Genomic DNA, 19,574 nt, shown 5'->3' with positions numbered 1-19,574 from the left:
TAAGAAACCTGAAATAGGGCAACCCTGGCGTACGCTGCGGTGAATGAAATATTTGAGATGTGTTACGATTAATCGTAACTATTAATCTCTTTATAAAACATATTGATGACAGAGACAAAACTAGTCCCGAAACCAAAAGTGCACAAATTTGTGTTGAATTGTATCAAATGCTTCACAAAAGTCGAGGAATAAAATAATAGCCTCGGTGTCAACTGAATCAGCGTCAACTGAATCTATCAAGTCTAAAACTATTCTAATGTCACAGCTGATGTGGCGACCTTTCATGAAACCAGTTTAGGTTTCAATAATACGCTGGTTTAGGCCCATTTTAAGTCTATTGGCATATGCTAAAGTTATCAATTTATAAGCTGCATTTTATAATGTAATAGGTCTCCAATTATCTATGAAAATGGGAACTTCATGGTAGTTATCATCTCACCCTTAACTAGGTATTCTTGGAACATGTTGAATACTGGTCCCTCTAAATGTTCCCAAAAGTGTAAATGTAATTCGACAGAAAGACCATCTGTTCCAGGTGCTTTGGCCTTCTTCATAGATTTCAGAGCATCTCTAATCTATACTATAGAAAACTCCTCTTCACATATGGTCATACACAGGTAGGCAAACAGGCAGCTGAATCAAAAGTAGGACTGAAGGCTATAACTGGTTCTCACAAACGAGCTAGGAACAGACTCAGTGGAGTCAAAACGAACAATATCTCACAAAGGCACACACAGAATGAACTGAACTAAATAAGGAGCTGAGACCAGGTGAGTAACTAACACAGGTGAAATCAATGAACAAAAATGAAAGAATGGGCTACGTTCAAGAACACAAAGAAACAGAACACAAGGTTGACTAAGAAAATAAATACAGAACCTTACACTTAGGGTTTTTACACAAGGTATTGTCAATATTTAAGGCAGAAAGATATTTTCTCTTAAAGTTACTTTTTTCTTGATCTAATAAAGGCCGTTTAAGCTAAATAAATGTACATTTGATCTAGTTCTATTCGAGATGTATTCAGATCTGTTTCTTCCTTTTCTGAAGGGGTATGCTTTTCTAAAAGAACATTCAATTTATTCATATACTCATTCTTTCAAACATTTTTGCCACTTTAATTCCTTACTGCGTGTAATGGCGATAGATCTTACTTTGTATTTAAATATTTCCCAGCTACTTCCATGTTTTGGTTCTAAATCATTTAAATTAAACGAGTTTATGATCAAGTTCTTTAAGCTCTTGTTAAAGACTGGATCATTTAGGAGTGAATTATTACATTTCCAGTATCCTCGAACGCCACTGGGTTTTTCTGAACATTCTAACTTAAATAATATAATTTTATGATCAGTCAAAGGAGCAGGTTTTATGGCTTACTTCTTGTACACACTGTAAAGGTGGGGGAGAAATGAGAAACAGATCAATTGTGGATTTGACCATCGTTTACCTATTACACAGGTGTATTCGTTTAAGTGTGTATTAAAGCGCCATGCATCAATCACTGTCAGTTTACTGCAACATTAGGTTATGATATCACTATTCTGAGCTCTTTGAGCTATTCTAGGTGGAAATATATCTAAAGAGTTATAAGGTGTTTCATTAAAGTCTCCAGCTATTATAAGCCATACATTTGTGTACTTGTTTTGCAGCTCAGTAAGCTTATCAGTCTTATTTGAGGTAAGAGTTGTACCTATATGTAGCAGTGTGATGTTGTACCCCTAGATTACGCACCAAATTGCACACAAGGACCAATTCAAATAGGCCAGGTCAAGAGGGGATGTTAATAATTTGATAATAATAATAATAATTCAGTGTATTTTTTTTATTTAATTACAGCTGCATAGCTAATGTTTTTATTTGGTGTACAAACACTTTTTCATACCAATATTGTACATACATGTGATTGTAAAAGTTTTGTATATTTTGGTTTGGCCCATCGCGGGTTATCTGTATTCCCATACCCTTTTATCGTTTACTTTTGCCTGACCCTCGGCTAGAAAGGTATGTTGTCCTTGGCTCCGAAACTGTTTAATATACAACCGTCATAAGGTTATACAATGTACTGTTTTGCAACCATAAGTTTGTTATAGTGTGGACAGTGTAGGAATTTATGTTAACAAGTTTCACAGAGCTCACTGACTGGGGTATCTGTTGTAAGTTGTGAGTACTTGTGACAGTGGTTGAGTGAGTGTCCATGTGCTCGCGCAGATGCCCGAGAGCTGTGACTGCGCCAAGGGTAACATGTGTGTTGTCTCTTCGTGTGCAGGTATGTCTTTTATTTTGTCAGAATTATGTTCTGTATAGTTCTACTTGTATGGTGTGCTGTTGTGCAGCGAGGGTGTGCACGCAGCACCTGTTAATTCCTTTTGGCGCTCTTTTGCCTGACCCTCGGCTAGCAAGGTGCCCGAGAGCTGTGACTGCGCCAAGGGTAATATGTGTGTTGTCTCTTCGTGTGCAGGGCAAATAAAAATATTTCAACGAGCAGACCGTCAGTTGTGGCAGCGTCCTAATTAAAATTACACAACGCAGAACGAACCACGCTACATATACACATTGCATATAATAAAAAAAACTCTTATCTAGTTTGGAGATCAATATAACCCATCTTTGGACATACAAGACTTTGGACATACAATAAATATCACCTCTAAACTTATGAAGCAATATCATAGTACCAGCTGATTGGTAAGACCCGTGACTATAATAAACAGTATTTCCCCATTGTGATTTCCAAAAACTAGAATCTGAATCGCAGGAGTGAGTCTTCTAGAGTAGAATGAAATCTGCATTAGTGTTTACAAAATACATTTTTAAAAAGTGGTTTTCTTTTAGTTATGGTTCGTAAACCCCTGCCATTTAGCGATACAATATTTAGTGCATTGAATTCAATGCGACCTGTGCTTTGGCGAAAACATATATGTGGCGCGTGACCGGAAGTTGTAGCACTGCTGATGCTACCACCACCAAGTGCTACCGTTCCCCCATGAATCCAAAGCTGTAAACAGGTATTTCAATTTATCTTGACAATTGTGTTATCCCAAGTTGCAGAGAGTCTTGCTATATATACGCTTTATATCATGCAAAAGGCAATGTTTAATTAGCTTGACGAACAAAAACACACGCCGCTGGTGAGAGATTTGCTAGCCTCTCATCCCAATGTTTACAAATGTCCCCCTAAGCAAGTGTGGCTGACTAGTGACAGTGACAGCTAGCTAGCTAGACCATGTGCAACTGAATCATAGAGGTAGACTGCTTATAGAGACACAAACACATTTCTTATGACCAGCCAAAACAAAACATTTAGCTACATGTGTACTGTAACTAGCTAGTACAGAACTGTGTTGTAGGCTATGTGAACTCACCCTTAAAAGCCCAATCTGTTTGACGAGCTTAACACAGGTAGGCCTGGTTGAAGTCAACTGCAAGTGTTGCTGACAGATTTGATCAGACAGGTTGAAAAACGAATTACAGAAGTAGTATAGATATCTGCAATGTTTATAAACTTTTCCCTAGATGCTTGGAGAATGGGGAGAGGTGTGGTGGCTGGTTTTGGCCCCAGTGAGTTATTCTCTGGCCTGTGCCACACGGACAACCTTGACCCGTTCCCAGTGTGGCGGAATGGAGCCATCAGCCCCTGTTTTAACCAGCTGATTCTGGGAGCCCTGGCTCACGCTGTAGTGGCCGTCTTCAGTGCATGCTACCTGAATGCTCAGAGGTAATGTTAGGTCACACAGTCAGGCCCCTCACAAAATCACAAGGCATAGGCTAGAACATTCTGGCCACTATTAATCCTACAGCACATACAGTAGTATGCGATACAGACCCACATATTGTACCTAGGTAAAATTAAGATGTTTGATTTCTACCTCCAGAACAGTAAGTTCATGTCTGTACTGGATCCAATTCTGTAGATTGGCATCTTTATCAGTTTTTATATCTAGCCAGGCCATATTTCAGACAGTTCATCGACCATTTTATCTTTTTGCACTACACAGATGCAGCCTCCTCCGGTCCTCTCCCCCGTGTGGTTGGAGCCTCAGGGTGGCCTCGGCCCTGCTGGTGACCCTGCTCTTCGTGGTGGACTTGGTCCTGGTGGTCCACCTCCACCGGGGGGAGATGTACATGGACGTCCTGGCTGATGGATGTGCCGTCCTGGCATGGCTGGTCCACTTTCGGGCCCTGCTTGTCCTCCAGAGGTCCATCTATAGAAGAACCAGGGGTCCCTCTGTGTTACTACTGCTGGTCCTGTTGCCTATCCCTAACCTGGTGGTCACCCTGCTGGCTTACGCCCAGGAGGCCACCTACCTGGACCTGGCGGAGCCCCTTAAAGTGGCACGGCTGGTGTTCGCAGCCACCCGGGGACTCTCTCTCCTGGTCTACCTCCTGGCCTTCGCTGCTCCCTGCGTCGGTGAAGGGAGTTACACCTCCATGTCCGTCAATGATGCAGACAGCTTTCTCCTCATCCCAGAGAGTTCCTACCAGGACACGGGAGAGGTGGCAGAGGATGGCAGTAACTTCATCTCCCGCCTGATGTACCTGTGGTTGAACCCTCTACTGAGGCGCGGCCGGCGTGGGGAGCTGGAGAAGCCATGTAACGTCTTTCTCCTTCCCCGGAGGCTCCGCACCAGCGCAGTGCGCCAACACTTCCTCCGCTGCTGGGAGGACTGCCAACAGGGGGCAGCAACACAGAGAGGGAACACTACACCCAGGCCTGCAAACAGGAGCCTACAGAACGGAACAAGGACTTCACCCCTTCAGGAGGAACTATCTGGTATAGCAGTGGAGGAGGTAGGACTGTTAAAAGTGTTGCACAAAGCCTTCGGACTGCGCTACTACCTGCTTGGTGTGCTGAAGCTAGTGGGCAACATGCTGAGCTTCGTGGGACCCCTGCTCCTCAGCGGCCTGGTGCACTACATGGAAGAGGAGGGGGCCCCTGTCAGCCAAGGGGCCTGGTGTGCCACGGGCCTCTTCTTCAGCACCTTCTTCTCTGCCCTCATCCGGAACATCTTTGCCTTCGAAGTCTCGAAGGTCTCACTCTCGGCGCGCGCCGCCCTCATCTCCGCCATCTACGGCAAAGCACTGCGGGTCAGCGGCGGCAGCCTGGCAGCGCGGTTCACCCTGGGCGAGGTGGTCAACTTCATGAGCACGGACACGGACCACGTGATCAACTTCTTCAACAATTTCCACGAGGTGTGGAGTATGCCCTTCCAGTTCTCCATTGCACTCTACCTGCTCTACCTGCAGGTGGGTGTGGCCTTCCTAGGAGGACTGGGTGTGGCTCTGCTGCTGGTGCCGCTCAATAAGGTGCTGGCCTCGAAGATCATGGAGAATAACAAGCACATGCTCACACATAAGGATAGTCGTGTCAAGGTGAGAAATTCTCTATGGCTTTGACTATCTTTTACTTTTATCTTAACACCAACCATAGCAACACCTATATGAATGCTATTATTTTTATTGTTTAGAGCAGTACTATGAAGTAGTAATTACAACATAAAACTTCTATAGCTTTTATATTAAAAGTCTTCGATGTCAAGCTGCGAAACTGCTTGCAGACGTTTCACCTAAAGATGTGAACTCAACAATGTCGCCTGTCTGCCCTGTCCTTGCCTTCCAGCTAATGACAGAGGTCCTCTTTGGAATACGAGTCATCAAGTTCTACAACTGGGAGGCCTACTTTGCCCAGAAGATAGCAGGTTGTCGGAGGCAAGAGCTATCCCACCTCAAGGCCATTAAGTACCTGGATGCTGTGTGCGTGTACACCTGGGGATCTCTACCCGTAGTCATATCTATCATCACCTTCGTCACATACATGCTGCTCGGCCATGAGCTCACTGCAGCCACGGTAGGCATGGTCCATATTTCATTTTGTGAAACTAGAGTGCCTCATCCGATAGTAGTTACCATTTAAAAGTGAGCAAAATATTTTGCAATCAATCTGTTCCAATGTCCTCACTAGCAATACCACCTTGTATGAAGTAATGTTTCGGATGGAACATTCCAAGTGGTAGCTATGCTAGAATGGACATTGAAACAGACATACTAACTATTGAAAGACCTACTAACTGATACCCAGGAACACAATGATGATGTGGGTGCATGAGACTAATTCGAATAGGGACACTTTCCCTCCTGCATTGCAGGTGTTCACCACTCTGGCTCTAGTGGGCATGCTGATCATCCCCCTCAACAGCTTCCCCTGGGTCCTCAACGGCATCCTGGTGGCCAAGGTGTCCCTGGACCGCATCCAATGCTTCCTCAAGCTTCCCAACCAGGACCTCGATGCATACTTCAGTCATGGTAGGTGTGTGTGTGTGTGCTCAGCATAAATAAAGTACATTTTGCTTGTACATACATTATTAATTAATACATGTGCAATAACTGTGTATGAAAGTGAGATATGCAAATATGTGTATGAATGTTTTTCATTGACTTTGTGGCTCCAACTTACAGTGGCCCCTGAGGACCCCCAGGACACCATTGTGATGAGTCAGGGCATATTCTCATGGCAGGGGCCTGGGGGGCCAGACCACCCCACAAGCTCTGATACTGAATCCCCCAAAGGAAGTCTGATGCTCCATAGCCTCAACCTATCCATCACTAAGGTGTGTACCCTGCATCACAAACTATGTAACCTATACAGCTTGGAAATCATGGGGTCTACCATCTTATCACAGCAAAGATGTATCTTTTTCTTGTCCGCCAGGGATCCCTAGTTGTTGTGGTAGGCAAGGTGGGCTGTGGGAAGAGCTCCTTACTGGCAGCCATCACTGGAGAACTCAACAGGTAGTGCTTATCGCCTCATTTACTAAGCTTACAAAGCTCAAGTAAATTTGTTTTGTTGGTTTATTTCAATGATCTTTTTGGATCTATCATTGAATTATTACTTCACTCTGTAGGCGTGGAGGTGATGTATACGTCCAGGGCAGGGAGGATGGGTTTGGTTTAGCCGCTCAGGAGCCGTGGATCCAGCATGCAACAGTTCGGGACAACATCCTGTTTGGGAAGGACTACAACAGTTCTTTCTACCAAGCCGTGGTGGAGGCCTGTGCGCTCACAGACGACCTCAATGTGAGACTCCCCTCTCTTTTTCACTCTCTTTATCTGTTTCTCTCTCTCTGCTTCAATCTCTCTTATCCTCATAGACAACCTCAATGCTAGCTTTATCCCTTGTTCCATTTTATTTTGGCCCAGTCCAAACTTTACTTGACCAACCTCTAATATATTTGTTATATATCCAATGAATGTTATAAACAGGAATTCCAAACTCGGTGCATTTGAAAATATTTGACTGAATTGTCTTGTTTGTCCAGGTTCTGCCTAATGGGGACAGGACCGAGGTGGGAGAGAACGGAGTTACTCTGAGTGGAGGACAGAAAGTTCGCCTGGCCTTGGCCAGAGCTGTTTACATGGTAAGAGTCCTCACCAGAATCCATGGTAACACAACAGCCATCTAGAAAAGACAGAGACTGTGTTTCAGTGAATCTCCAACTTTATTTAACAAGCAAGCTTTTGCCAGGTTAGAAGTATGGATAGCAGAAAACATTCAATAATTTGCTTTTTGTATTGAATGTCAATCTCTCTTTTAAACAAACAAGGAGAAAGACATTTTCCTCCTGGATGATCCACTGGCAGCAGTAGACTCTGACGTTGCCCATCACCTCATGGAGAGATGCATCATGGGGATCCTCAGGAGCAAGACCAGAATCCTTTGCACCCACCGCATAGAGTTTGTGGACAAAGCTGATGTGGTGATTCTCATGGACAATGGAACAATTATTAAAACGGGTAGTGAACTCTGGCCTTACGTTCTTCAATTGATAATGGAATAATGAATTACTTTTCTGTGTAAACGCATATGTCTGAATAAACGCTATGTCCTTCTCATTCGTTTTAAATAGGTACACCTGAAGAGGTCCTTCCTTTGGTAGAAGCAGTGCCCAAGAACCGGAAGAATGACAGTAATGCAAAGGTGAAAGGTACCAGTAGTCGTTAATGTCTCTTAGCATTGTGTTTTGGAATATATTGCTTGCAACACAGAGCTAATATCACTGATGCAGAGGAATGAAAGTCCATTTGATTATTTTCTACACGTTGTTGAATTGAGTGATGGACTACTCTATGGAAAAATTGGCAGGTGTTTTTATTTGCGTTCTGACTTGAATCAGATGTTATTGAGCGAGAGGAGGAGCAGGGTCCGTCCAATGAGCTGTTTGCAGAGGTGGAGTCTTCACTGTCAAGGGAGGAGCAGAAGGCGGTGGGTGGGCTGGCCTGGAAGGTTTACCACACCTACTGGAGAGCGGTAGGAGGGGCCTTGGCTGTCTCCATCTTGCTGTCCTTACTCCTCATGCAAGGTACAGCGACCACCTGGTGCCGTAATATGACATCACACTTCTGTTGCCTTTGCTGGCTTGTTTATGTATTTTACATTTTGCTGTCTCTGTCCCTCAGCCTCTAAGAATGTGTCTGACTGGTGGCTGTCCCACTGGATCTCTAACCTGAAGAACAATGGTTCCGCCCAGAGTGTTCTCATGCCTGCCTACAGCTCACCACACCTGCTGCTATTCTCTCCTGGAGGACTAATGTAAGTTAGATAGAGGTTGTTACAACGTTGAGACTGATACACTGGATAAGATTCAATTACTCAGAATGTGCAGTGTCATTCCTCTTATATAATCCACTGTTAGGTTCTAAATAACACGGCAAAAACTGATGGACAACTATAAAAGCTCAAACCAAGTTTATTCACCCAAAGGGTCGAACAGCTGAACAGACAAGAACAGCACGAGTTTCCCCCAGCATGAGTATATATACCCCAATTTGGGTGTTGTATCCTCCTTCCCTCTAAACATGACATCTTTATTGCTAGGCAGGAAGTTAAGTGATGCGGGCAATAAACAGTTCCTTCTCCCTTAATCTGACCTGACCTCTGCCCCACATTCCTCACTAAACCACATCTCTCCACCCTTATCAGTGACTGCAACGGTGTGATTGCCTCTCCTTTACTCAGTACATTCCAAGCTTAATTGCCTCCACCATATACATTCCTCCTACAGACAACCATTTACTTCTGGTGTAGAAACCAGACTATGGCACTCAATATTTCAAGTTTAGGAGTCAGAACCCATCACCACTTATGACTCCACACTGCTTTAAGTCACACTTAGGTACTCTACATTGATATTACAGAGCCTCTAAATCTAAATCTTTTAGATTGTGCAGTAAAAGAATTAGGTGTCAAATCGCAGAGACATCCATGATGCAGCACACACGCATGACAAGATTTATTCAAATGTGTGTTTTCTCCCCTTATCTCCAGGTACCCTGTCAATATTATGGAAACGACAGCTTTCGCCAACATGAGCTCGGAGGTGAAGTTCTATCTGACAGTTTACGGTTCCATTGCGGGTGCTAACACGGTCTTCACCGCCTTCCGAGCCTTCCTCTTTGCCTTTGGAGGCATCCGTGCAGCATCGGTCATCCACAACAGACTGCTGGACACAGTCCTCAAGGTTGAGCGTTTTCTGTTCAGTTGACCCCTCGGGAAACTGGTTTAGTCATGATCATGGTCATGGTTTTGATCATGCAAAAGCAGTATTTTACATTTATAGCATAATTATGATTTTTCTGAAAAATTCTCATGGTTCAACTCATGCTGTGAGAGCAGTGGAGGCTGCTGAGGGGAGGATGGCTCATAGTAATGGCTGGAATGGTGTCAATGGAATGGTATAATACATATCAAAGACGTGGTTTCCACGTGGTTGATAACACTCCATTGACTCCATTCCAACCATTATCCATTCCAGCCTCTACTGTGTGAGTTGATGTTCTATAGATAATTTACAGTGTACTTGTTTTGTCCAAACATTCCTAGTGTTGGATACTGTTTCTAAAAAATAAAAATAAATGTTTTATACATTTTGTAGTATTTATTTTTAAGGTATATTTTTTGTACATAAACAAAAATGCTTTATTGGATAGAGGTGAGACAGTGGGAAAGATAGTTTTAGTCTGAAAAGGCATTGGTCCGGATTCGAACCCATGCTGCAGCCATATATGTGATCTGAAGGCAGTGGTTCAGACTGCTAGACTACCTAAATCCACATGTTTGTAGTGTTTACTGTTTACATTGCCATGACAGAGTACAAACACACCTAACTAACCCTCACCTGCCTCTCTATATCAATCCAGGCTACAGTTACCTTCTTCGACACTACACCGCTGGGCCGCGTCCTTAACCGCTTCTCCTCCGACCTGTACAGCGTGGATGACACTCTCCCTTTCTTCATCAACATCCTGCTGACTAACATCTTCGGCATGCTGGGCATGCTGGTAGTGATGAGCTACGGCTTGCCCTGGTTCCTAGTGGCCCTGCTGCCCCTGGGCCTGCTCTACCACCGCACACAGCGCTTCTACCGACACACATCCAGAGACCTGAAGCGTCTGTGCAGCCTCACCCTCTCGCCAGTGTATTCGCATTTCTCTGAGACGCTGAGCGGCCTAGGTACCATCCGAGCAAGCTCCAGTGCCTCCAGGTGAGGACAGTAAAGTTAGAATGAGGAATTTATATTTTGGACCCACCTAGATCTGTGGTTACCAACCTTGATTTGGCTAGTTGAATCAGGGGTGTTGGCCAAAACATAGTTTTTTTTTGGAAGGAGGTTCATGTTCTTTGTCTGTTGTGGCTCTAGATTCGAGGAGGAGAACGAGCGGCGTCTGGAGCAGAACCAGCGCTGTCTGTTCCTTAGCAACGCCGCCATGCAGTGGCTGGACATCCGCCTGCAGATGATCGGCGTTGTCGTGGTGACGGGCATCAGCGTGATCGCTGTCGTCCAGCACCAGTTCAAATCCATCGACCCAGGTGAGCAGCCAGCTAGCATGTTAGCATGTGTCCCATAGTCAGCACAGGTTTATCACAACAGGCCTTGACTCAGATTACACTGCTGATGTCTACTAGTTGTTGAGGCTGCTGTAGAGGAGAATCTAGAAATAGTATCAGTACATGTACTCTGAATATACAAAACATTAAGAACACCTTCTCTTTCCATGACGTAGACTGACCAGGTGAATCCAGATGTTAGCTATGATCCCTTATTAATGTCACTTGTTAAATTAACTTCGGTCAGTGTTGATGAAGGGGAGGAGACAGGTTTAAGAAGGATTTTTAAGCCTTGAGAAATTTGAGACATGGATTGTGTATGTGTGCCATTCAGAGGATGAATGGGCAAGACAAAATATTTAAGTGCCTTTTGAACAGGGTATGATAGTAGGTGCCAGGCGCACCGTTTGTGTCAAGAATTGCAACGCTGCTGGGTTTTTCTACGCGCATCAGTTTCCTGTGTGTATCAAGAATGGTCCACCACCCAAAGGACATCCAGCCAACTTGACACAACTGTGGAAAGCATTGGAGTCAACGTGGGCCAGCATCCCTGTGGAATGATTTCGACACCTTGTAGAGTCCATGCCCCGACGAATTGAAGCGGTTCTGAGACCAATATTGTTTTGTATAGAGTATACTCAGTGTATGTCTTGTTTGCTGTGCCTAGGCCTTAATAATAACTGTTCTATGGTTGTTCTCCCTGCCAGGTCTGGTGGGTCTTTCCCTGTCCTATGCTCTGTCCATCACAGGCCTGCTGTCAGGCCTCATCTTCAACTTTACCCAGACAGAGATGCAGCTGGTGAGTGTGGAGCGCACCGAGGAGTACTCCACCACCCTGCCCACTGAGCCACAACACAGCAACCCACAGGTGAGGAGTCCTGTGAGGACGTGTGTCTTATAGCATGCCACTCAGGTGCACCTCATTGATGAGGTTTCATAGTTCCTTTTTTTCAATGTCAGATGTGTACGCCACTCTGTAGACCTTTTAGAAGGTTATGTGGCAGGTTTTCAGTGGTTGTCTTCATGAGGTGTTGGATAGGTGTCATTTCTAAAATTATTAAATCTATTTGTTCAAGTTCTTTGGGTCTTTTAGCCTGGTCAGTTACTTCTTACTGAAGTGGCCATTCAGGGGAATAGAAAACAAGTAAGTTTGTTAAATGACTGAGGACCCATCTACTTCCGTCTTTACCATAGGTGCCCACCTCGTGGCCGGAGCAGGGATGGGTGGAGTTCCGTGGGGCCGTGCTGTCCTACAGAGAGGGGCTGCCCAACGCCCTGGACGGGGTGAGCCTGGTGGTCCGGCCTGGGGAGAAGGTGGGGGTGGTAGGCCGGACGGGCTCAGGCAAGTCGACCCTGTTCCTGGCCCTCTTCCGCATGGTGGAGCTGAACCAGGGTCAGATCTTACTGGATGGAGTGGACACCAGACAGGTGGGACTGGCCCAGCTCAGGTGAGAGGATTAAGAAATTATGGTGGTGATATGATGATAATGGATTTGAATGTTTTTTTTTTGGTACTTTTCAAACTGCTAGACTCAACATTATTGTGTACTTGGATGATGATGGTGATCTGTGCGTCTGTAATAAAAGCTCTTTATAGGTGACGACATTCATCGAGCACGTCTGCTTATTTTGAACTACAAAAAAATCGATGACTCTAGAGTAGTTGACGGATCCATTTTTTTACACTGTATTTGTGACTCCCCCTTCAGGTCCAAACTGGCCATAATCCCCCAGGACCCGTTTCTGTTCAGCGGGACAGTGAGGGAGAACCTGGACCCACGTGGATGTCACCCTGACCCCCGGCTACTGGAGGCCCTGGAAGACTGTCACCTCAGCCCTGTCATCAACCGCATCGGTGAGAGGGAGGGTGGGAAAGAAAGGGAGGATTGAGAACAGTAGAGGGAGATTGTGATGGTGATAGAAGGGAGATTATGAAAAATCATGCAAATGAGAGGGTGATATAGCAGATGAGAAATAGGAAGAGTAGTTGAATTAAACAGACAAACAGAATGAGAGAAGAGGGGTATCAAACAGGGATAAAAGTTATGACACGGAGATCATATGACATTAATAGGGATTCTATATGTAATCTATGCATCTAAACTCAGCAAAAAAAAGAAACGTCCCTTTTTCAGGACCCTGTCTTTCAAAGATAATTTGTAAAAATCAAAATAACTTCACAGATCTTCATTGTAAAAGGTTTAAACACTGTTTCCCTTGTTCAATGAACCATAAAGAACCATAAACAATTAATGAGCATGCACCTGTGGAAAGGTCGTTAAGACACTAACACCTTACAGACGGTAGGCAATTAAGGTCACAGTTATGAAAATTTAGGACACTAAAGAGGCCTTTCTACTGACTCTGAAAAACACCAAAAGAAAGATGTCCAGGGTCCCTGCTCATCTGTGTGAACGTGCCTTAGGCATGCTGCAAGGAGGCATGAGGACTGCAGATGTGGCCAGGGCAATAAAATGCAATGTTCGTACTGTGAGACGCCTAAGACAGCTCTACAGGAGAGACAGTGGCAGACCACGTGTAAGAACACCTGCACAGGATCGGTACATCCGAACATCACACCTGCGGGACAGGTACAGGATGGCAACAACAACTGCCAGAGTTACACCAGGAACTCACAATCCCTTCATCAGTGCTCAATAGGCTGTCCGCATTAGGCTGGACTGATGGCTTGTAGGCATGATGTAAAGGCAGGTCCTCACCAGACATCACCGGCAACAACGTTGCCTATGGGCACAAACCCACCGTCTGTGGACCAGACAGGACTGGCAAAAAGTGCTCTTCACTGACGAGTCACGGTTTTGTCTCACCAGGGGTGATGGTCGGATTCGCGTTTATCGTTGAAGGAATGAGCGTTACACCGAGGCCTGTACTCTGGAGCGGGATCGATTTGGAGGGGGAGGGTCCGTCATGGTCTGGAGCGGTGTGTCACAGCATCATCGGATTGAGCTTGTTGTAATTGCAGGCAATCTCAACGCTGTGTGTTATGAGGGTGGAGGATGTCTTCCCTGTGTGGTACCCTTCCTGCAGGCTCATCCTAATATGACCCTCCAGCATGACAATCCCACCACGCACAGAACGAGCAGTATGGCTGATTTCCTGCAAGACAGGAATGTCAGTGTTCTGCCATGGCTAGCGAAGAGCCCAGATCTCAATCCCATTGAGCACGTCTGAGGCCTGTTGGATCGGAGGGTGAGGGCTAGGGCCATTCCCCCCAGAAATGTCCGGGAACTTGCAGGTGCCTTGGTGGAAGAGTGGGGTAACATCTCACAGCAAGAACTGGCAAATCTGGTGCAGTCCATGAGGTGGAGATGCACTGCAGTACTTAGTATCTGGTGTGGCCACCAGCTGCATTGACTGTTACTTTTGATTTTGACCCCACCACTTTGTTCAGGGACACATTATTCCATTTCTGTTAGTCACATGTCTGTGGAACTTGTTCAGTTTATGTCTCAGTTGTTGAATCTTATGTTCATACAAATATTTACACATGTTAAGTTTGCTGAAAACAAACGCAGTTGACATTGAGAGGACGTTTCTTTTTTTGCTGAGTTTATATGTCATTCTATGATTAGACCAGGGCTGTTAGGGTGAACGTATTACCGCCACACCGGCAGTCACTTGCCAGGACCGCAGTCAAATTCCACGTAACCGTTTAGTCATGGTAACTAGGCTTCTCCAAGCTCTGATGCTGCTGATGATCACTAGTAGCCTACCAAACTACCTAACTGCCTGGTACTCAGCACTCTATTGTCCTTCTAATCAATCTGACATCAATGCAAACGTAATCGATGAGATGATGTTGCGCAACTTTTCTATAGGCTATGCAATTGCGGGAGAAAACAGTGTTTTGATGGGATCCTCTTTTTAGTAGAGGCCATCAGCTTTCAATAGGTTAGGCTTTCCTAATATTAAACACATTGCTTCGTTTTAAAACAGAAGTATAGCCTACCTGGCTGGCATTAAAATGAACCACGCAAAAACTCCATTCGCTATTTAAGCGCATCGATTGCATGTATTTTTTTCCCCTGCCCCTGTTCCGAGACAGAATGGACCGTTATCATGGACCTAAGTGAAAACTAATTTCACACACATTATTTAGTATATGTAAAGACAAGATTAAATCAAGAATAGTCTGATGGGTGACAATATTAGCCCTACACTTGTGAATGATCCCACTTGTGTGCATTAAGGCAAGAAACAACTCATGTAGCCTAGCCCATAGGCCTATATGTTTTGATAAGGTTTGAATCACAACTAAAGTGGCCAAATAACTTCTTAAAATTTAGGCACATTAATCCGTTTTTACAACCGGTGTAGAGCCTAACGTACATACATAGGCAGTGCGTGAGTTTCACATTTGGGGAAGATCATTTTCACCATTAAAAATGCACCTTTTATAATAAAGAATTACATGCATAATCGCATTTATGGTCACCTTTTGGAATGGCGTTTTCCTGCTAATTGATTGCATTTTGAAACATTCGTGCTTATAACCTACTGCCGTGTACGTATTGCTGTGCTTATAATGTGAATAGCCCAATAGCTTATCAACATTTTAAGCTAAATGTTCAGATCTGTTGCATTAGCCTCATTGCTTTTAAAAGGTTTTTTATTTTCTAATAAATTTGCTAAAAACCTGTTTTCGCTTTGTCATTATGGGGTATTGTGTGTAAATTGAGGATCCAAATGAATTTAAGCCATTTTAGAATAAGGCTGTAACATAACAAAATGTGGAAAAAGTGAAGGGGTCTGAATACTTTCCGAATGCACTGTATATTCAGACCAAGCGCACAACCGCCACTGGCCGCAAAAGGCATTTTTTTTTTTAAGGGGGCATTACGGCCACACTAGCGGGATGCCACCGGGAAATTTTAGGCATTATCAAGTGCTTGTCAAATTGTGAATGTGAGACTGATTAAGTGTGTGCTGTCTGTGCAAGAAACAAAGCAGAGCTCATGCCTTTCATGCAACTTTTTTCAAATCATCATTAGTCGCATCTTGCAGCCTTAAAAAGTATTAAAATCAAAACATATAGCCCAACGTTTGTATCACAACTAAAGTTTCCTGTTTCTTTGTTAACCCCTCAACACAGAATAGCCACATGTGCGCACTCCCTTAGAAATCGTTTAGAGAAACATCCTTTCTATTTTATTCAGCTATGTTCAATTGAATTCTTCATACTATAAAATAATACCATGGATTTCTAAGCAAATCTTGTCTGCTAAATGAACTAGTGTAGCCCACAGCCATATGGCATAGCCAGATCAGGGCCTAACATAACGACAACTCAGAGTATGCTATTCTGTTCTTCTGAAACAGACTACATTTTCTTAATATCATGTTTCTTTAGACCTGTCTAAAATAAATAAGGGATTTATTGTGATGGTGAAGGTTATATTACATAGATTTATTAGAACATGTAGAGGTTCCAAAGGTCTGCATCGGTGTGGAAGCCAGGAGATGCCAAATGTGTTTGTTAATTAACGGTCAATTACTCTGAGACCGGCAGTTATTTATTTTAAAATCACAAAATGGGGCCTCCCGGGTGGCGCAGTGGTCTAGGGCACTGCATCGCAGTGCTAACTGCGCCACCAGAGTCTCTGGGTTCGCCCCCAGGCTCTGTCGCAGCCGGCCGCGACCGGGAGGTCCGTGGGGCGACGCACAATTGGGCCAGCGTCGTCCGGGTTAGGGAGGGTTTGGCCGGTAGGGATTTCCTTGTCTCATCGCGCTCCAGCGACTCCTGTGGCGGGCTGGGCGCAGTGCGCGCTAACCAAGGGGGGCCAGGTGCACGGTGTTTCCTCCGACACATTGGTGCGGCTGGCTTCCGGGATGGAGGCGTGCTGTGTTAAAGAAGCAGTGCGGCTTGGTTGGGTTGTGCTTCGGAGGACGCATAGCTTTCGACCTTCGTCTCTCCCGAGCCCGTACGGGAGTTGTAGCGATGAGACAAGATAGTAATTACTAGCGATTGGATACCACGAAAATTGGGGAGAAAAGGGGAGAAAATTTAAATTAAAAAAAAATAAAAAATCACAAAATGTCATGACAGCCCTAGATTAGACCCTTTTTTAAAAAACGTGGTATGTCCCATACGGTAAGAACTTAATTCTACTTTCACCCCTGGTATCAAACCAAGTGAGAGTGAAAGAACAAGGAAGTAAAGGAGAGTGAGAAAGGAAGAGAGTGAAGGTAGTAATTAGTTCATGTTTGTGTCTAAGAGTTTGGTCAGGTGGCCTCACTAACCTCTGAGTGTATTTGTGTATCTTAGGTGGTCTTGGTGCTGAGGTGGGAGAGCGGGGTAAGTCTCTCTCTCTGGGACAGAGACAGCTGCTGTGTCTGGCCAGGGCTCTGCTGACTGAAGCTAATGTAAGAACCAGCCCACACCATCCATCCGTATCGATTACTAACATGGCTTTGAATTCAACCATCCATACCAATTACTAACATGGCTTTGAATTCAACCATCCATACCAATTACTAACATGGCTTTGAATTCAACCATCCATATCAATTACAGACATGGCTTTGAATTCAACCATCCATATACTAGCATGGCTTATTTTCTCAACCATTGTTTCCTCTCTATAGATTCTGTGCATTGACGAAGCTACAGCCAGCGTTGACCAAAAGACTGATAAACTGCTACAGCAGACAATCAGAGAGAAGTTTCAAGACAAGACCGTCCTCACCATTGCCCAAAGGTAAATTATTCAGTGAACACAACTTTACATAATGATCTTAAGTGCTTTAGTAGACATTTATACTGAACTATACATAACTTAAGTTTTCATGGTACATTTATAACGTAATTTGATGTCCTAGTTTAAAAAGTGACACCTTGATTTTCTCTGTCACCAGAATCAACACCATCATGGACTCAGACAGGGTGCTGGTGATGGATTCTGGGAAGGTGGTGGAGTTTGACACCCCTGCTGATCTGTGCCAAAGAGACGACTCTATTTTCTGCAAGCTGGTTGGTGGGAGGGGAGAGTGAGAAGAGAAGCGATCAGAGGACTAAAGACAATGGGAAATGTCAATGGGGATCTCTCTCTGTTTCCCCACAGGAGGCCAGTGGTGGTCAGACTCTGTGGACCAACCAACCACCTGTCCAATGGAGGTGGTAGAAGTTGGCCCTATAATAATTACTGGTCCAGGGTTAGATTTGTTTTTCATCCCCATGATCATTAAGGTTAGGATTTGGTGTAGGGTAATTTGATCCTAGATCTGTAGTTAAGGGCGGCGACTTCTGCCTTGAGGCCCACCGACTGACATTTGACCTGAGAGAGATCTGCAAGGTCTGAGTAGTCCAAGGTCTGATTATTCTTTTACTACATTTTAGGAAGTCGGGTTAATTTTCTAACCTGGGCGTCATGTGGAATTTCTCTGCTTTTTATTCGGAAACACGTTAATGTGGTACGAAAGAACTGACGATGTGTCAGTAGCACAGAGGGTCTGAAGAATCAATGAATAAGCACTTTAATTGCTTTTGTATGAAGGGAGTATTTTATAGCACTAGAATGGATTTTGACTGAAAAGTTGTCTTCCTAGAGCAAGTCAGTCATTCACTTTGCAGCATCGTCAATCATTTATGAATGTCTGAGATTCCTTTTGCACCTGGTCTATTGGCAGTATTAGTAATAGCTAATAAGAGCGCACATTAATGGACATGCTTCACATAGATAAAATGCATGTTTACACACTGTTTGCTGTACGGACGTACTACAGACGAATAGACTTTGTGATAAATAAAGACAATTTAAAGTTACTCTTTTTCTATTTGTTTACCATTCACACGGAGCACATTTGTTTGGAAGCTCCTCACAATGTTGTTATGTCTGATTTCAAGCCATTCTGTAGTAGAACTACTGTATATCAGTCATTTGAGTGTTTCTGTTTTGTAATACACTGTAAGAGAGAACAACTAAGAGAGAACAACAGCGTTTTCAGTAGTGGTCAGTACTCATGTACAGTAATATGAAGGTGTAATAAAATGGCTGCACTGATTTTACACATTTCTTGTCACCTTTTTTATTTATTGGGTTTGCCTGAAGATCATTGGGATAATCTTCATAATTAGTCATATTTATATGTTTTACACATCCCATGTTATTGTTTTGTTGAGTTTGGGTTTATCAAAATGTCAGTATGATTACATAATTGTCATTAATGGTAATTGGAAGGAGTAGCCCCACCTTTAAAGGTATGGTTACATAGTAAGAATGTTATGTCTCATAAATCAGTTCTATTCGAGTCTTAATCCCTAGATCACGCCACACCTTCATTGTTGTGTCTTATAATTACCATGAGTCATGAATGAACGCCTAGCTGCCCCTCCCTTGAAACAAGACAACTTTTTGGCACACCTCTGCATTTTTGTTATATTAACAGACAATTCTTTTTTTTCTCCTGTCTTGGTGTGTCAGAGAAAGACAGAGCACTCTCCATCTCACAGTTCCAGTCTTGGGAGGACAGGTTTCAGTGTTCACCCTGCCTACCTGGACTGGAGAATGTATGTGACGGTTTGTGGCTGGGAAGGGATGCTGAAGATGGAACCAGTTTGTCTTGCTTTGGGGAGGGTATGTTTTCACTGAGTGAGGCACCTGGAAGGCATGCCGAAGGTGGAACCAGTTTGTCTGCTTTGGGGAGGGTATGCTTTCGCTGAGTGAGGCAAGGGGTA

General features: G+C 44.2%; 1 protein-coding gene across 2 annotated transcripts; it reads left to right on the top strand.

Annotated features, from left to right (window-relative positions):
- Positions 1-1,993: 1,993 nt before the first annotated feature.
- LOC129839122 (ATP-binding cassette sub-family C member 10-like) lies at positions 1,994-18,905 on the top strand. 2 transcript variants are annotated; one of them, XM_055906393.1, is made up of 23 exons: positions 1,994-2,001; positions 2,209-2,266; positions 3,514-3,715; positions 3,996-5,370; positions 5,618-5,845; positions 6,144-6,300; positions 6,454-6,605; positions 6,707-6,786; positions 6,900-7,071; positions 7,314-7,412; positions 7,599-7,788; positions 7,902-7,979; positions 8,169-8,354; positions 8,452-8,584; positions 9,320-9,512; positions 10,192-10,535; positions 10,692-10,861; positions 11,587-11,747; positions 12,074-12,327; positions 12,589-12,734; positions 17,166-17,263; positions 17,486-17,598; positions 17,756-18,905. In XM_055906393.1, the coding sequence occupies exons 2-23, from the start codon at positions 2,209-2,211 to the stop codon at positions 17,889-17,891; spliced, it is 4,725 nt and encodes a 1,574-aa protein (XP_055762368.1). In that variant the 5' UTR covers positions 1,994-2,001; the 3' UTR covers positions 17,892-18,905. The 2 variants fall into 2 exon arrangements, with proteins under 2 accessions (XP_055762368.1, XP_055762369.1); XM_055906394.1 differs by lacking the exons at positions 1,994-2,001; positions 2,209-2,266 and adding an exon at positions 2,738-3,005.
- The last annotated feature ends 669 nt before the right edge of the window (positions 18,906-19,574 follow it).

Source organism: Salvelinus fontinalis, chromosome 40, assembly GCF_029448725.1.
Source record: "Salvelinus fontinalis isolate EN_2023a chromosome 40, ASM2944872v1, whole genome shotgun sequence".
Taxonomy (NCBI): domain Eukaryota; kingdom Metazoa; phylum Chordata; class Actinopteri; order Salmoniformes; family Salmonidae; genus Salvelinus; species Salvelinus fontinalis.
Note: the sequence above shows the minus strand (reverse complement) of the source record. Positions and strands in the feature narration are given on the sequence as shown.

What these genes read in the sequence shown, in the direction of transcription:
- LOC129839122 (XM_055906393.1), top strand. Translation starts at nt 2,209, where the DNA reads ATGCCCGAGAGCTGTGACTGCGCCAAGGGTAACATGTGTGTTGTCTCT. An exon ending in TCAACCTATCCATCACTAAG is followed by an intron (nt 6,606 to 6,706) that starts GTGTGTACCCTG and finishes CTTGTCCGCCAG; the next exon opens with GGATCCCTAGTTGTTGTGGT. An exon ending in TTCTCTCCTGGAGGACTAAT is followed by an intron (nt 8,585 to 9,319) that starts GTAAGTTAGATA and finishes CCTTATCTCCAG; the next exon opens with GTACCCTGTCAATATTATGG.